General features: G+C 34.4%; 1 protein-coding gene across 1 annotated transcript in view; it reads left to right on the forward strand.

Annotated features, from left to right (window-relative positions):
• The window catches only part of UGGT2 (UDP-glucose glycoprotein glucosyltransferase 2), a 236,260-nt gene that overhangs the window by 171,183 nt on the left and 46,464 nt on the right, over positions 1 to 18,613 (forward strand). Inside the window, exons 30-35 of the mRNA XM_053563306.1 lie at positions 3,955 to 4,039; positions 7,344 to 7,429; positions 10,649 to 10,744; positions 12,781 to 12,865; positions 16,322 to 16,504; positions 18,440 to 18,600. Of these exons, the coding sequence (XP_053419281.1) occupies positions 3,955 to 4,039; positions 7,344 to 7,429; positions 10,649 to 10,744; positions 12,781 to 12,865; positions 16,322 to 16,504; positions 18,440 to 18,600 (696 nt within the window). The remainder of the gene's footprint in view (positions 1 to 3,954; positions 4,040 to 7,343; positions 7,430 to 10,648; positions 10,745 to 12,780; positions 12,866 to 16,321; positions 16,505 to 18,439; positions 18,601 to 18,613) is intronic.

Consider the following 18,613-nt stretch of genomic DNA (forward strand, 5'->3'; position numbering starts at 1 on the left):
GAAGAGCAAAAAGCATATCATCATTTAGTAGATGTGGAAAAGGCATTTGACAGAATTCAGCATCCTGTCATGATTTAAAAAAACTTTCAACAAGTTAGAGTAGATGGAATGTATCTCATGTAAGGCAAGCCCACAGTAACCATCATGTTCATGAATGAAAGTTGAAAGCTTTTCCTCTAACATCAGGAATACAAGGATACCCACTGTTATCACTTCTGTTCAACAAGGTACTAGAAGTCCTAGCTGGAGTAATTAAGCAAGAGAAAGAAATAAAAGGCATCAAAATTGGAAAGGAAAATGTTAAATTGTCCCTGTTCACAGATGACATGATAATGTATATAGAACACCCTAACGAATCCATAGCTCACATAACAAAATCCCAAAACCACAGATGTTGGCGTGAATGTGGAGAAAAGGAAACACTTTTGCACTGCTGGTGGTAGTGCAAGCTAATACATCCCTTTGAAAAGAAGTATGGAGAATACTCAGGGATCTAAAAGTAGACCTGCCACTTGACCCTGCAATTCCTCTACTAGGTGTGTATCCAAAAGACCAAAAATCACTTTATAACAAAGATCTTTGCACCAGATTGTTCATTGCAGCTCAATTCATAATAGCCAACTCATGGAAGAAGCCCAAGTGCCCATTGAGCCATGAATGGATTAATAATTTCTGGTATGTGTATACCATGGAATATTATGCAGCCTTAAAAAAAGATGGAGATTTTACCTCTTTTATGTTTACATGGATGGAGCTGGAACATATCCTACTTAGTAAAGTATCTCAAGAATGGAAGAAAAAATATCCAATGTACTCAGTACTATTATGAAACCAATTTACATTCACTCACACTTTCATATGAAGAACAGATCACAACTATGGCCCAGGATGAAGGAGGGAGGACGGGTGATAGGAGGGAGGTGGGGAGGGTGAATGGTGGTATCACACCTATGGTGCATAATGCAAGGGTACATGTCGGATCTATTAGTATAGAGTGTAAATGTCTTAACAGAATAATTAAGTAAATGAGATGAGGTATATATTAACCGGGGTGATGTAAGCATTCCTAATTCTATACGATATCAGCACAATGTACCCCATAAATGCATTAATGTATATATGGTCTATATGTTTATGATTTAATAAAAATTAATTTTAAAAAACTAAAACAAGCTGCAAGATACAAAATCAACATACAAAGTCAGTAGCATTTCTGTATGCCAATAGCAAACTATTAGCCTGGGCAACAATAGTTTTGGATATGACATCAAAAACACAGGATACAAAAGTGAAAATAACACAAATGGGATTATACCAAACTAAAAAGCTTCTGTGCAATGAGAGAGACAATCAACAGACAACCTGCAGAATGGGAGAAAATATTTGCAAACCGTGCATCTGATAATGAAGTTAATCTCCAAGATATATAGTATAAGGAGCTCAACTCAGTAGCAAGAGAGATAACTGACTTTAAAGTGGGCAAAAGACAGGAGAAGCTTTAGTTCACGTCTTTTGTGGCAAAAGAAGCATCTCGAAGTACAAATGGCCAATAAATGTATGAAAAAATACTCAAGGGCATTAATTGTCACAGAAATGCAAATTAAAAACCACAGGAAGATATTACCTTGCCCTAGTTAGAATGGCTTTTATCAAAAAAAATGCCAAAACAAAATATGTTGGCATTGATTTGAAGGGAAATGAACACTTGCATACTGTTGGCGGACTGCAAACTAGTACAACCTCTACGGAAAATTGTTTGAAGATTCCTCGAAGAACTAAAAGTAGACCTACCATTTAATCCAGCAAACTCACTATTGGATATTTGCCCAAAGGAAAAAATGACTTTTCATTAAAGAGACACCTGCACTAAAACTTTTATTGCAGCACAATTCACAATTGCAAAATTATGGAATCAACCCAAGTGCCAGTCAGTTCATGAGTGGTCTGTGTATACCATGAGTACTCAGCCATAAAGAAAGATGAATGAATACATTTTGCAATAATCTGGATGGAGCTGGAGACCATTCTTATAAATGAACTATCTCAAGAATGGAAAAACAAATACCACATGTACTCACTATTAAAGTTAAATTAGTGAACTTATCTATCAGCACCCATGTGCACATTTGGGAGTAAAACTCAATGGAAAGCAAGAAGGTGGGAGGGGCAGGAGAGGAGGGGGAAATTCTCAATGGGTGAGGGGCACACTTATAACCTTCACTCATAGTCCAAGCACCCCTCAGTTTGCTGCAGGACTCCCTAGAGGAAAGATCTGAATCCCAGTCACTGTGAAAGCTTTGGTGTGATGGAGGCTTCCATTGGAAGCCATTCCATTCCAAAGAGTCTGGAAAGTTTGAGCCCCACTCTTTGTGGAAGCCCAGTGTGGTGGCTGCACCAACAGAGGGAAAGCAGTTCCCATAAGCCCTGGCTTAGTCGTCTCTCAGCAGCCACAGGCAGGGCAGGGGAAGGGGAGGAAAAGTCTGAATAGAAAAAAGCTAGAACTGTGTAATACAGGGTTTTTTAATTTGCTAACTGACACATGGTAAATTCATTTATTTTAAAGTAAATGGCTTTTACTGAGGTAGAATATTTTCTCAGATCTCACTGAGAATATAAATCATTTGAGTGCTCCTCTTTCCCCCATTAATTCATTATCAATGATTTCCATTTGCTCTGTTTAGCTTGTTCCCTTCATTTAAGCTGCAGATTCTCCACATGCATCCCAGGGTTTATTGTTACTTAGCATTGCTGATAACAGTCTGATCATGCAGTACTGAAGAGCCAGGCTACTTAGGCTCAATTTGGATCTCAGATAGTAATTAGGCTCAATTTGGATCTCAGATGAGTTAGCATCTATAGAGTTTAAAATAATGCCTAAAATAAAGTAAGAATTTAAAATCACTATTACCTCTAGCACCTGGTAGGAGTTGAGGGAGGCTTGTTTTAAATCTTGTCTCGATCAAGCTGTGGTGCTATGCTAGCTAGCTCTACCTTGTCTCAGTGGACAGTAGATTAAATAGCGAAAATTGCCAAGGCCTTTGAGCAATGTTTGTTACTACATGTATTTGAGTTTGTAAGAAATTAGACATATCTGCTATTTAAGTTGGAACGCTTTCTATTTTCTGCTGGTAATTGTTGGACAGGGCTCTGCCATCTACTGTGGTTTAACTGCCTCAGCTAGGGAATTGGCATAAGAGGCAGTCAAAGGCATGTGTTAGTCATCACAGTGCTAGAATCCCCATGTGTTCATTTTAGAAAAAGGTTAAAGTATGTGTTACAAATATGACTAAACTCAACTACTATGATAGAGTCAGTACATAGTGAGAATAGTATCAAAAAATTAGTGAACGCAGCTGTCATGTTTGGTTTGTTTAAGCAATTGTGAAAATGAGAACATGAACTGCATTATATTTAATATAAATATTTAAGATAAATATTTAATCAAATATGCAGATAGACATAATAGACACAGTTTCAGTCTCACTAATTTACCAGTGTACTTCAGATATTGACATTTGAAAATGGCAGATGGATATTCAAAATTGTTGGATAGTATAGAATTATTTTAATATATAAACAACTTTTAAATTTAAAAATGTTCACATTTTAATTTTCATTATAATATATCGGTTATGTGAAATATTTGAGTTTTGTGACAACCTTGGTATCCAATAGCAAAGATAAACAATAATTTGAATGTTCCGAATGATTAGGCAGCATTGAATTTAATGAGTTACTTTTGTACAATTTTAATTTGTATTAATTAAAATTTATTGAATAATTTTGAAAAATATAGTGTATCATATATATTAATTGACTCTAGAAACTACAAATACGGTATATACACAAGTGATACTGTACTCATATTTATTGTAAAATGAGTTTATTCTGCTTTTTATACTATTATAATTGTATGTCTGTTCTTTAATTATAGATGTGTTTTTCTACTTGTAGGCATGATGGGACTGACTCTCAGCCAGAGCTGGAAGATGTCATTGTTGTGTTAAACAGCTTCAAAAGCAAGATACTGCAAGTACAAGTACGTGAGGCAGAACCTTCTTACAGGCTTTGCTCTTAGTAGTAAGAATTATCTTCTTTGTCTCTAATTATTTTTTATTTTACAACTAAATTTATAGTTTTACTATCTAAAAGGTTGTATTTGAACTCTGACAGTGAAAGAAGAAAGATTAAGTTGATGAAAGGAGAGCTTGAAGATAGAAGAAATAGATTTTTTTAAAGTTATGATAGATCTACTACACTGACTATATTTAACCAGATAACATTACAAATTAGGTTACAAAGATTAAATTAAGAACACAGGTGTAAAAGTTAGTCCTAAGAAAAGAAATGATACTTTTTTGTTTTTTTAAAGAGAGAGAGAAAAGGAATTTTTAATGATTTTGAGTGTAGTTCTTTGGGACCAGCCTTCCTGCTTAAAACTAATAAAATTTTTTTTAAAAATCTTTTGAAAGCAATGAAGAGCTGACATTAAGACAGTAATAAGGATAATAAGGAAATACAAAACCACAATCAAAGGAAAAATAAGAATGAAATATGCAGTACAGCAGCTTCTCTTGGTCCAAGAATGCTGTTATTACCTGGGAGCAATTGTCTGTCCTAAGACACCGGAGCTGTCATTTCTATTTAGTTTGCCAGGCTATGGAGACAGACATTAAAACCCTAACCCCTCTACAGTAAGCTGGCTGGCTGTATCTTTAGGGTAAGGATGAAACATAGTAAATTATCCCTCACAGTCTTTTAGTCCAATATTTTCTTACTTAAGTAGGCTAGGGAACCCTTAACTTTGAATTGGTACTAAAATATTTCCAGACTGATAGAGTATAGAGGTATCTGGGTACGTAGCAGAAATATCCATAAATCCCTGCAATAGGATTACAGTGGTGTAATTGGCAAGTCAGATTTTTCAAGTACAGATGCCAGCACATCTTCAAAGATAACCAAATACACAGAGCCAATGGAAACAACAGAGCAGATACACAAAGACTCTAGATATTAGAATTATTGATACAGACTCTCAAACAACTGTGCTTACTGTGTTTAAAGAAATAAGCTTGAGAATAATTGCAAAGAATAGGAAACTACAAAAAGTGCATTCAGATTTTTTAAGTAGATGAGAAGCTCAACAATATAATCTCAAAATTAAGAATTCAATGAACGGCTTTCACATACCTGCAGAGAAAATTAGCAAGTTGGAAGATAGGCCAGAAACTCAAACTCTTGGCCTTAAGCAATCCTCCCCCTTGTCCCTATTGTATTTCTTGCAATAGAGACAAGAAAAAAGGAAAATACAGTAGAGGACATAAAAGACATAGAGAACAGAGTGGAAAAGTCTAAGATACCAGGCATGGATTTAAAAAGCAGCTGTGTGACCTAGTCAAATTACTTAACCTCTATCTTTCTTCTGTATAAAAATGGAGTTAACTTTAGAACCTACTTATCAGACTTTTGTGAGGGTAAGATAAAGTACTTTATGAATTTTTTTTAATAAACAAAATCAGGATAGATGGAGTTCTAGAAGATGATGAAAGAAAGAATGGAGATACAGGTAATACTTAAAGCAATAATGGCTAAGAAGGTTCATGAATAGATGAAGGATACCAGTTATAAACATTGTACAGCCTAAGCATATCTAGGTCCTTCAGTTGTTTCCTAATAACACAGTTTTATATCTGAGCCATCTATCTCTCAGAATTAAAACAAAATGACAGAAAAAAGGGAGGAGAAAAGATAAGCAACATAGAAGATGTGAACACTGGTAGCCAACTAAGAATTCTAGAAAGAAAGAACAGAGAAAATGGAGGAGGCAAAGTGTCCTATAGGTAAAAAGAGAGAAAAATATTCATGTCAGAAGAGTCCACAAAGAGTCAGGTCCACAATGCAGCCCTTTAATCCCTGCTACTCGAGAACCTGACAGGGGAGGAATGCTTAAGACCAAGAGTTTGAGACTATTCTGGGCAATATAATGAGAGCCCATCTCAAAAAAATAAAAAAGAAAAATTCACAAATTACCAAGTAGGATGATTGAAAATGCCTCACATGAGATCCTAATAGCTACTAGGGAGAAAAGGCAGGTCACTGCAATAGAATGATACTAACTCTACCAGACTTTTCATTTTCAAAACATGTAAATGTTAAAAGACAGCAAAACAAAGTCATCAGTATTTTAAGAAAAATTATTTTGAACCTAAGATTCCATATCTAGCCAAATTCTTAATCGAATGTGAAGGTAAAATTATTTCTTGAAATGTGAAAATTTAGAAAAATTATTTTTCATCTCTCTTCTTGAAGATATTTGGCAGCATGATGAAGATGAATACCAATTATAAAGAAAGTAAACCATTGTAAAGAAAGTCTAAAGACAGGCAGTTAATTGTTAAGCTGTAACAAAAATGTCTTCAAGAAGACAGGAATCATAGGCAATTATGTAACATGAGTAATAAACTGGATAATATTAAATATTAGGTTGTGGTAAAGAAGATATATATATATATATATCCTCCACAAGAAAAAAATACTTCTGCATTGGTGGAATATAAGAAATGAGAATTCATTTGAACTAGCAAGAATCTCCCTATGAGTGATACATGATGATCATGTCATTGTAACTATACAGAGGAAATACAATATTAGTGGCCTCTCAGACTTCAATGGTTAGTATTTACATTGTCATAATCAGTATTTACTGATTTTCAATTTTAGAATTACCACAGCCAAATGCAAAAGATACATTTATGTTTACTGAATTAAATGTAAATGTTACCTATATTTACAAATTCTAGAGTAAAGACTTAACTAATGTAAATTAGGAGGCAGAGGGAAAGGGTAGAGATTTTAGAATTCTTGTCTTATAAACAGAATATACAAGAGAAACTGTTAGAATGAAAATAAATTTAAATATTATTTAAAGTTACAGAAATAGTAGAAGAATTTAAAATAAAGATATTACTACCAAAACATCCAAAGAAAGGGAAGGATGGTAATAAGTAAGGTATTCATCTGTCATCCCAAAGAGAGAATAATATCTAAACCCTGTGAATTCAGAAATAGTAGTAGATAATGTCTAATGTTGGTAAATCAGTAAACACAAGTGTAAGTACACTATTTAGCAGTGTATGGAGGTAACCGTTAAAAAAATAAGCAAAGAAATTGAATTGATGGTTAAAAACCAGATTGCTTCTATAACACTGTACTAAAATATTGCCTGGTCTTGTTTACTACAGATATCTATCTTAGATTTCCAAGGGTAATCTTCCACTTTCTAACTATGCAACATAATATTTAAAGCTGACAAATTCTAAAATTTTTTTAACCATACTCTGTAGGTGCAAAAAAAACCAGACAAAATTAAGGAAGATATCCTTACTGATAAAGATGAAAAACAAAAAGGAATGTGGGATTCCATTAAAAGGTAATTAGTAATGAATATTTTAACCTATAACTACATTGATCAGGAGTCTAGCATGTGAGAACCCTGCCGACAATAAAAATTTAAGTAAAATGCTAATGCTGCTGTCTGGAGGGATAAGATAAATACTTAAATGTTGCTACTAAACACAAGATACAGGAAACTGGAGCAGTGAGACAGCTGAAAATAAAATAATGCGCAAACCAAAGGGAAAATAGGGGATGTCCAATTAGGAAGAGCCTCAGGAGAGACTCCTTAGAGAAGTGTGTGGCTAAGATGTGTTTTAGAGACAGAATTTCAAAAGTTAGAAATAAAGGTACCTACTTACATGAAGCAAAGAGATTAGGTATGTTCCTCAAAGAACAGAAAGTAGCCTAACTTAGCTGTAGCATTAAATATAGGTAATCTGTAAGTTAGGTTGCAACCTATATTAGTTAACACTATTAGTCAAAAAAGGAATTTATTCTCACCTATCTAAAGAATCCAAGAGTAGACATGGCTTTGGACATTTGGGTGATATGGTCTGTATGTCTCCTTCATGTTCAGATAGGCTTTTAAAAGTTTACTATTTCCAGTGGGAAAGTTGTCTCTTTCCAAATAGTACCAGCAAAAGTTCCAAGGCTGACTCACTGGTCCAACTATAGCCATGTGTCCCAAACTGAACTAATCACTGTGACTGATTGACCAAGCTTGGGCAATGTGACTACCTGTAGAACTAGTGTGAAGGCCTGTCTTACCTAAACCTCATAGAATAAATTAGATGAGGAATGGTTTTCTAAAAAAAAAAAAACCAGGTTGTTCTTTCTAGAAGCGGAGAGAATACTATGTGGGCAAAAACAAAAGTTATCTTCTATAAATACACATTGTAGAGAACTTTAAAAAATCCATTTTAGATATTTGAACTTCATTTGAATTATGATGGCAAACCTTTGATCAAAGATAAGAAATAGAAATGTTAGACCAAATAAGTTCAGTGACCTAAAGATTATGTTACCAGTCAAAAGCCCTTTAATCTTTATGGATTTTTCCCAGCTTAAGCCTCTTTTTCTATAGTTTACTTCTTGTTTGGTACAAAGAATCGTGTTACTGTCCCAGTATGGCCATTGATCTAGTTACTGAAGGAGAAATGATCAAACACACTCATTATGAGATTATTTGCAGAGTAGGTACGTTTCACAGGAGATAATGAAACAGACTCAGGCAATTGTAAGAGTAATTTGTCCAAGAGTTTCCATTAAAACAAGAAGGTAGAAACAAGAATGACGGTAAGTGATGAACTATGGTTTAGCCACTTGCTATACACAAAAACAAAATAGTACTATGTCTGAGAGATAGTAAGTTTTGTACGATCCAGGTACATAGTATTGTATATCTTACAATACTTTCACTTTTTACTTAGTTTTAGTCTTAATTTAGAGTGATTCTGGTTTTTTTGCCACTGGCTTTTCTTTTTTTATACACTTAATTTTTATTAAATCATAGCTGTATATATTTATGGGGTACAATATGATTTGATATACAATATAGAATGCTTAAATCAAACTAATTAACATAACCATCACCTCACTTATTTTTCTGGTAAGACCTTTATAACATATTCTTGGTTGTTTTGAAATGTACCCTTATATTGTGTACATTAGGTGAGATCCCGCCACATAACCTCCCTCCGCTAGCCCTTCTCCCTCCTCTCCCCTGTTCCTCTTCTCCCCTCTTTCTTTCTAGACTTAGTGTTTTATCATTCATATGAATGTGTAAGTGTTTATATATTGGTTTTAAAATAGTATTGGATACTTTGGATACTTTTTTTTCCTTGAAATACTTTTCTAAGAAGAATATGTTCCAGCTCCATCCAGGTAAACATAAAAGATGTAAAGTCTCCCTCTTGTGGCTGCATAGTATTCCATGCTGTACATATACCAAAATTTGTTTATCTATTCTTGGGTTAATGGGATTTAGGCCGCTTCCACAACTTGACTATTGTGAATTGGGCTGCAAGAAACATTCTGGTGCAAACATCTTTGTTGTAAAATTTGTGTTCATCTAGTAGATACCTAGTAATGATATTGCAAGATCAAATGGTAGGACAACTTTTAGTTCCTTGACAATTCTCCATACTTCTTTCCAAAAAGGCTGTATTAATTTGCAGACCCACCAGCACTATAGAAGTGTTCCTTTCTCTCCACATCCACACATCGGCAGTTTTGGGATTTTGTGATGTAGGCTAATCTTACTGGAGTTAGGTGATAATCTCAAAGTGGTTTTGATTTGCATTTCTCTGATGATTAAAGATGATCATTTTTTCGTGTGTTTGTAGGCCAGTTGCTTAGTTTACCAGATTTTAGTTATTTCTAAATATGTTTATATAAAAATGAAATTTTTTTTTTGGCCGGGGCTGGGTTTGAACCCGCCACCTCTGGGACCGGCGCCCTACTCCTTGAGCCACAGGCGTCGCCCTATAAAAATGAAATTTTTAATTAAATCTTTAAATAGGAAAGAAGAAATTCTACATTTTGAATACCTCAAATAAAAGATTTAGTACTTTATGTATATGAGACAGGGCCTATACAAAAATGAGATGGGTCTCGGCTGGGTCTAAAAAGTAATGAAAATGACAACTGGGCCCAGATTAAGAAGCTACCATGATACAAACCAGTAAGTGGACTTGGCTCCCTGCTGCTGTCTTTGTTCCTAACGGAGGTCATCCAGAGTACTAAGATCTCAATAGCCTGCATGGAGTAGACAATGTACTTGGTCAGCTGAGCTCTAAATTATAGGCAGTTTTTATAATATTTTAGCATGGGGGAACTCCCTGAGCAGCACTCACACACCCACCCTATTACCCCAGAATTCTCACAGTGCCAGAGTTGTACACTTCTCTGTTGTTTCTTTCCTAATTATTGGCCCATTTAAAATTTCAGTGCATGAGATACGGGCCATGGAGGGCTGTAACTCATTCTTTGTTCTCAAAACAACTTTTGGCATCACAGAGATTCAGAGATAGTACCTCGTTAACCTAGAGACAGTATAATTGCATTTCATTTTACAAATTTTTAATAAACTTATAATAGTGTCACATGTTTTAATATTAATTGATAATTAGGAAGAGTTTATATTTTAATAACTTTGTTTTGAAAGGTTTTATTGTTTATCAAATTTAGTATTTTATTTAGGCATAAAAAGTTTGTAACATATATTAAGGAACTGTCAATTTTTTATTCCAAGCTTCACAATAAGTTTGCATAAAGAAGACAAAAAGGATAAAGATGTTCTGAATATTTTTTCAGTTGCTTCTGGCCACTTATATGAACGCTTTTTAAGGTAAGTATTCTTTTTTTTTTTTTTTTTGTAGAGACAGAGTTTCACTTTATTGCCCTTGGTAGAGTGCCGTGGCGTCACACAGCTCATGGCAACCTCCAACTCCTGGGCTTAGGCGATTCTCCTGCCTCAGCCTTCGAGTAGCTGGACTACGGGCGCCCGCCACAACGTCCGGCTATTTTTTTGTTGCAGTTTGGCCGGGGCTGGGTTTGAACCCACCACCCTCGGCATATGGGGCTGGCGCTCTGCTCACTGAGCCACAGGCGCCGCCCTAAGGTAAGTATTCTTTTTTTTTTTTTTTTTTTTTTTGTTGAGAGAGAGTCTCACTGTGTTGCCCTCGGTAGAGTGCTGTACCATCCTAGCTCACAGCAACCTCAAATTCTTGGGCTTAAGCAATTCTCTAGCCTCAGCCTCCCAAGTAGCTGGGACTAAAGACGCCTGCCACAGTGCCCGGCTATTTTTTGTTGCAGTTGTCATTGTTCAGCTGGCTCGGGCCAGGTTTGAACCTGCCACCCTTGGTGTATGTGGCTGGCGCCGTAACCACTGTGCTACAGGCGCTGAGCCTAAGGTCTTTAATGTAGTATTTTAAAAAGTAATAGATTTATGTGTTTCAAGGTTTAAGAAAACTAAAAGAATGTTCAATGAAAAAAAAAATTTTCCATCTCTATTTCTTTGATACTCAGTTCTTTTCTTCACAGGAAGCCAATGGTATTATTTTTATATCCTGCCAAAGATAGATGTATATACACAAGGAAATATATATATATATATATTCTGTCTCTTAACTCCTATGTACTCACATAGTAACAAAGAATATACTGCTTTACACTTTGCTCCCTTTTTTCTAAAGTTACTATTATGGGGTTAGTCTGTTTTTTAAATACAGAGAGATTTCATAGCTGGGTGCAATGTCTCATACCTGAAATCCTAGCACTCTGGGAGCCTGAGGTGGGTGGGTTGCTTGAGGTCAGGAGTTCAAGACCAGCCTGAGCAAGAATAAGACCTCATCTCTAAAAAAAACTAGCCAGGTATTGTGGTGGGTGCTGTAGTCCCAGCTACTCTGGAAGGTGAGACAAGAGGATTGCTTGAACCCAAGAGTTTAAGGTTACTGTGAGCCATGATGCCATGGCACTCTACCAAAGGTGAGAATGTGAGACTCTGTCTTTAAAAAAAAAAAAAAAATTCATGAATTTGATTTGATTTGGAATATTGGTCCTCTTCAAGGCTAAAAAATAGACATATTTTATAACACGATGATAGGTAAGAAAAACAATACATATATATGGTAAGTTCTACTTTTCCAGGGAAAAAAATACCTTGTTTTATAAAAAGGCAAGGGATAAGAAGAGAAAAACTTATTTTACAAAACACAAAGGACTGTCTTTATAGAAGGATCACAGTACCTCAAAAATGTTGTAGCATTTATATTTTAAAATAGAGCTGTAGGTGCATTTATATCTTATTCAGGGGTCCAGGATAACAAACCAAGTGACCCATCCAGTGAATTTATCAATATAGACAGAACATTCAATTCTGTTTTGTAGACCTAATATTAATCAGACAATAATAGAGCTGAGATTAGACTCTCAGCTAAATAAGACTATTTCAGACTAGCTTCTCTGTTGCCTGGAACAAACCAAAGCCAGTCAATTTATTCCATATCAGGTACGTAGTATATATAGCAGAACCTCTGTAAGTTAACCACCCAAGGGACCATAACAAGCTGGTCAACGTAAGGAGTTAGGCCTGCTGTACTGATACGCACATGTGGTGTATGTCCAGTCTATGAAAATTAGGTCAACTTAGGGAGTTGGTCAATGTAGGGAGGTGGTCAGCGATGCAGGTTCTAGTGTATTTCCACTATTATATGTTACACACTTGATCAACGATAATATTTTAAGGTATTTCAGTTTATCTCTCCACATTTCACAGTGAAAAACTTATAATTCTTACCTTTAAATATTTAAAAACTTTTTTAAAAGCAGCATGAACTCCTGTTAAATATTAACTTACATTGTGTTTAATATTCTTTTATACAGAATTATGATGCTTTCTGTTTTACGTAACACCAAAACACCAGTGAAATTCTGGTTTCTAAAAAATTATCTCTCACCAACATTTAAAGTAAGTATATTTTTCTTTTTATAATGTAGTTACAATCTGAATAGTAAATTCTGAGAATTGGATTCTGTCATATTTTTGCAAAGATAGGCAAGAACAGTAGTAACATCAAGAAAATATAAAAACTGTATTATAGAAAATAGTTTTATAGTACTGAAAACAACAGAGCTCTTTTGTCTTTGTGCAGCATGTTGATTGCTGTGGGAGTCTGGGCACCGTAGTCTGAGGCGTTTTATATGTAGAAATTTTCGAGTGGCCAGCATGTTACCCTCTCTCAGCCCCTCACTCCTACCGCAAAATGTGCTTGGTTTCTTCCCGCTGTCGCTAAGAAATAATCAGAATCCATGGAATTTAGGGTCTCATTCAGCATTTGAAAGGAGTCCTTTTATTCCAGATTAAAAGCCCTGGTAGAAGTAGAAGTAAAAATAGCCAGTCATGCTGTAATTCCCTAATGTCTGCAGGAAAGTTGCCCAAGTACTTTACCAACATTATTCAGTTCTTCATGACAATCTCATGTGGTAAGAAAACCAAGACTCAGAAATTACATAACTGGCCTGCACAGTTGGAAGGTATGTACCTAAGACCACTATTAGGTTCAGTAATTCACTAGAAGGGCTTACAGAACTCAGAAAAGCAGTTATACCCACAGTTGCAGTTTATTACAGCAAAAGGAAGAAGTTTATAGGATAGGGTGTAGGGGAGACAAGATGTAGAGTCACCAGTTGACCTCTCCCCATAAGCCTTGTGAATAGTACTTATTCTTCCCAGCAACAGTATGTGACAGCACTCACAGAATATTGCTGACCAAGGAAGCTCACTCAAACTTTGGTGTCTGGAGTTTTTACTGGGGGTAAGTGATGTGGACCTGGCTGACAGCCTGCATGGCTGACCTTAGCATCTAGCTAGCCCCTTCAGAGGTTAAGTTCATGCCTTATAGCCCAAGGTCCTCATTGTAAGTCACATTGTAAGCATATTCACAGACTTTGGGTATGACCAAGGTCTGCAAGTAAATAAAAACATTCTTATCACACTGGACATTCCAAGTGTAGAGGTTACCTCCTAAGAGCCAGGGTAAGCTTCATCCTTTATTGACAGGCCTGAGAGAGAACAGATAAATAGAAACATAACTGAGACTTAAACTCAAGCATTCTGAACTCAAAGCCCAGGTACTTATCCCTTACATAGAAGCTCATCTCCCCTACCACCACTAACAGTGCCTTCACCTGTGCCTATTTGACAATAAACAAAAAAACTGAAAAAGAACCCATAAATAGGTAGAAAGGAGGAGGAAATTGCTTTATGGGACAATACTCATCACTTTAGCTCACCATTTATCTTTTTCATCAAGTTTGTAATACTCAAGTCTCATTTGACTTCTGCAATTACAAGAGATGCTCAATGTGAAAAAAAGAAGAACCCATAAATATAGAAATTATACCATTTTGTTACTAAATTAGCATGTTATTCTATTTTGTTACTAAATTTTAATGTATACAATGCAAAACATCGTATAAGGGAGTTTAATTCTGCATAATTGAAATAATACAATCTAAAGATTCTCTCAGCAGGAAAGGATATTATTCACTAGAAAAATAGTGCTATGTCTGCATAAAGTCTTGTTCCACTGTATGATCAAAAGTAATAGCATTTCTGAAGTAGTATTTTCTTTCTTTTCGTTGTTTCCTTCCCTCAAAATCTTTTTTGAAAACTTCCTAGTTAAGTACATGCACAAATCATAAAGTGTAGTTTCAATGAATTTTTGCAACTTCAGATACTAATGTAACCAGCAGCTAGGTACAAAAATTGCTGGTCCTCTAGATCTGTTCCCTCTGATTTTGGAAATACTGCCTCTCTTCAAATATTTGCTAAAATTATACTTAGGAATAATGTTTTCCTGACTACACTATGCAAATTACAATCCCCTCTTATCTATCACTCTATTCTCTTTCCCTTTTTATTTTTCTCCATACCACTGTTTTCTAGAAATAATTTAAGTTTTATTTTTGCCTTATCTACTTCTAAAATGTAAGCCTCAGGAAAGCCATAATTTGTATTTCTTTTGTTCACCAATATATCTTTAGGGTCTAGAACAGTGCCTGACACATAGTTAATGTTCAGTGAATATTTTTAATACATATTTATTGAAAAAAGAAGAAAAAAATGTATTTCTGATTTCTCCTAATATTTTGTTTCAAAACCAAAATAGTGATTCCCAGCAACTGTTCTAGCCATAATTTCAACACTTTAATTCACAGATAAAATTGATGCTTATGTTGAAAAGTGTATTTTAAATCTATTTTTTTTTTATTAAATCATAGCTGTGTACATTAATGCAATCATGGGGTACATATATTGCTTTAAAAAGCAAGGAAAATAATGAAACCCAGCACATAACCATTAACTACTTGCAGATAAGAATCAAGGGGGGAAGCAAACTCTGTATTTGCTAACCCATCTTTCCCTACTTTTTTACCATCCTATTTTCGAACTCTTGAACCAAACTTAGCCAACAATGTTTTATTAACTAGTTCCGGTTTAAACAGGGAATAAGCTGTTTCTAATTCTGTAAGACACTGAATTAGATATCAAATATTCAGAGAATAATAACTACCTTGTATTTTTATTTTATTCTATTCTATTCTGTTGTATTTTATTCAATTCTATTTTATTTTATTTTATTTTATGTTATTTTGTGACAGAATCTCACTATGTCACTCTGGGTAGAGTGCCGTGGCATCACAGCTTACAGCAACCTCAAACTCTTGGACTTAAGCGATTCTCTTGCCTTGGCCTCCAAAGTAGCTGGGACTACAGGTGCCCACCACAACGCCCAGCTATTTTTTTGTTGTTGTTGCAGTTGTCGTTGTTTAGCTGGCCCAGGCCAGGTTCAAACCCACCAGGCTCGATGCATGCGGCTGGCACCATAACCACTGTGCTACGGGTGCCAAGCCTACCTTGTATTTTTGATCCTTGAATTAAGTAGTCATATATCTCAAACATTAAACTCTTACAGAGACTCTAATTTATCAGTTTCTAACAATTATGTTTTTTGTACATTTTAATCTTTGCATCTCTGACCAATGAATATGTTGACCTAGTCATAAATTGTTTGGTATAAAGGTGGTCCAAGATCCAAAGGCTTTTCTTTCCAGAGTCAAATTTTCTGAAGTCAAACATTAGTAATAAAAGTATAGCAACATTTGTCTTCTTTAATAAGCTTGCTAATTAATATAGGGTGCTTATTTTTAGTGACCTTAAATTAATAAAGTTTTCTATACTTACATTTTTGTATTTATCAGCATTTTCATATTTCTCATTATTAAGTTATAGAAGTAGTAGTTAGACATTTTACCAACTAGTTTGTAACAATTTATAATAAATTCTGCCTTTTAAATGTTAATTTTTTTCTCTAAAACAAAATTATATATTGTTTGATTTTGTGTATGTGTATCTTTTTAGGAGATAATTCCTTACATGGCTAAGGAATATGGATTCCAGTATGAACTAGTCCAATATAAGTGGCCCCACTGGCTTCATCCACAGACTGAAAAACAAAGGATTATTTGGGGTTACAAAATTCTTTTTCTTGATGTCCTTTTTCCACTAGCAGTAGATAAAATCATTTTTGTTGATGCTGACCAGGTAATAAGATTAACTGTTGTTTTTAGTTGAACTCAAACTTCTTTCACTTCTATCTTAATATAAGGAATAAATTTATGTTACTTGTATAATAATGTATAATATCATTAATTATACAAATTATTATTATATCAAAATAAATTTGTTACTGGATATAATGTATAATATCATTGTTGCTGCCCTACCTAAACATTTATGATTGTGATACATGACCAAAAAACTTCTAAAAACAAGCTGTCAGAATTCCAGGAGAAAATTGAAGGCATTTTCAGAAGTGCCATTTAGTATTTATGACATGGAAGGCTTCTCTCTGAAGTAGTAGCTGTTAAGCTTGGAGATTAAAAGTAAAACAAAATCTACATTAGTCCTAATAAGAGGAGTTACATGAGTTCTTACGAATACAAGCCATTTGTTTATAATTAGGTATTTCTTCTTGCTACAAAAATTAGCAGTTACATACAACTCCCTTTCTTCCATCTTCAACAGCATCTTTTGTCATTCAGCCAATAACCAAATTCTCATCACTGTACACTTAAGGAAAAGAATGTTCTAAATTTGGCAAAAAAAAAAAAAAAAAAAAAAATTTAGCCCTCAGCTTTCAAAATGTGTATGTACCAAAGTCCTTACATTGCTTTTTCAAGCATTAGTGAAAAGAATTTTTTTAAATGTACACAACTTCTAAAAACAGTAATATGAAATTAAAATATAGCAGGAAGTGATGGCTCACACCTGTAATGCTAGCATTTGGGGAGGCTAAGGTGGGAGAATCCCTTAAAGCCAGGAATTTGAGATCAGCCTGGGCAACATAGCAAAACCCCATGTCTACAATAAATAGAAAAACTTAGTCAAACAGTGTGACATACACCTATAGTCTCAGAAGGCTGAGGCAAGAGGATTATTTGAGCCAGGAAGATTAAGACTACAGTGAGCTATGATGTTCCACTGTACTGTAGCCTAAGCAAGAGTGTGAGACCTTATATTTAAGTAAATAGATACATAGAAGTACTTAGGATACAAAAAAAAAGTATACACATTATAAGTGATGTTATCTATGTATTATCTATTATAGACATAGTTTGAACACCTCATAATTATAGAAGTCAAATCTGACTTGTATTCATCTTTTGTTATTGGTGTATATTGAGCATTACAATCTTAATAGCTTTTTTCCTTTCTTAAAATGTGTGTACATTTTTGACACCTTCCTTGTATTATAAATTAATATTAGAATTAGAATTTTTGTAGGAAAAAGTTTGTCTTTTGACTTATTTATATTCTAAACTATGATTGTATACTGTGTTCTAAATTGGCAAATATGAATCATTATAATAAATAATAATAAAACTAAGAAAATAGGCAAGTATAGATGACAAAGTAAGTATTACTAAGCACACTATCAATATTTTTTTTCTCTTACCTTCCCCTACATAAACACTGATAGATTTCCCAATAGGCTTGACTCTATTAAAAATATGTAGCATACATTATTTCATTATAACTTTTTGGAATAATCAAGAGATTTTTCCTTATGATTCAAACTAATATTTGCCTATATACAATAATGGTGTTTTAGCATAAGAAATGATTTTGAATTATTCATACAATAAGAAACAAAAAGCGATGCACTTATATAACATTTAACTCCTTCCCCAAATGTATTATATGTTATATAAAATATTTTGCTTAGAAATAATACAACAGAATATTCTTACTGGTCAGTAAGATCACTGTTAATAGGCCAGGAACATAAATTTTAAGTTTCCTTTAATCTGTAAAGACAAGCAGAAAAAAAAATTAGTAAATTCACACTTTATGAAAGCACTGTGAGGAAAATGCAATTTTGTGTATTTCTAAAAGAGGGTATGGTGATTTGAAATTCCCATATAATGGGCTCATGTTCTTTTACAGTTTTCATAAAAGAAACTTTTGATTATTTAGATTGTGAGACATGACCTAAAAGAACTGCGAGATTTCAATCTGGATGGCGCTCCCTATGGGTACACTCCATTTTGTGATAGCCGCACTGAAATGGATGGATACCGTTTCTGGAAAAAAGGATACTGGGCATCACATCTTCTAAGAAGGAAATACCATATCAGGTAAGAAAAATCA

Source organism: Nycticebus coucang, chromosome 15 (assembly GCF_027406575.1).
Source record: "Nycticebus coucang isolate mNycCou1 chromosome 15, mNycCou1.pri, whole genome shotgun sequence".
NCBI lineage: Eukaryota > Metazoa > Chordata > Mammalia > Primates > Lorisidae > Nycticebus > Nycticebus coucang.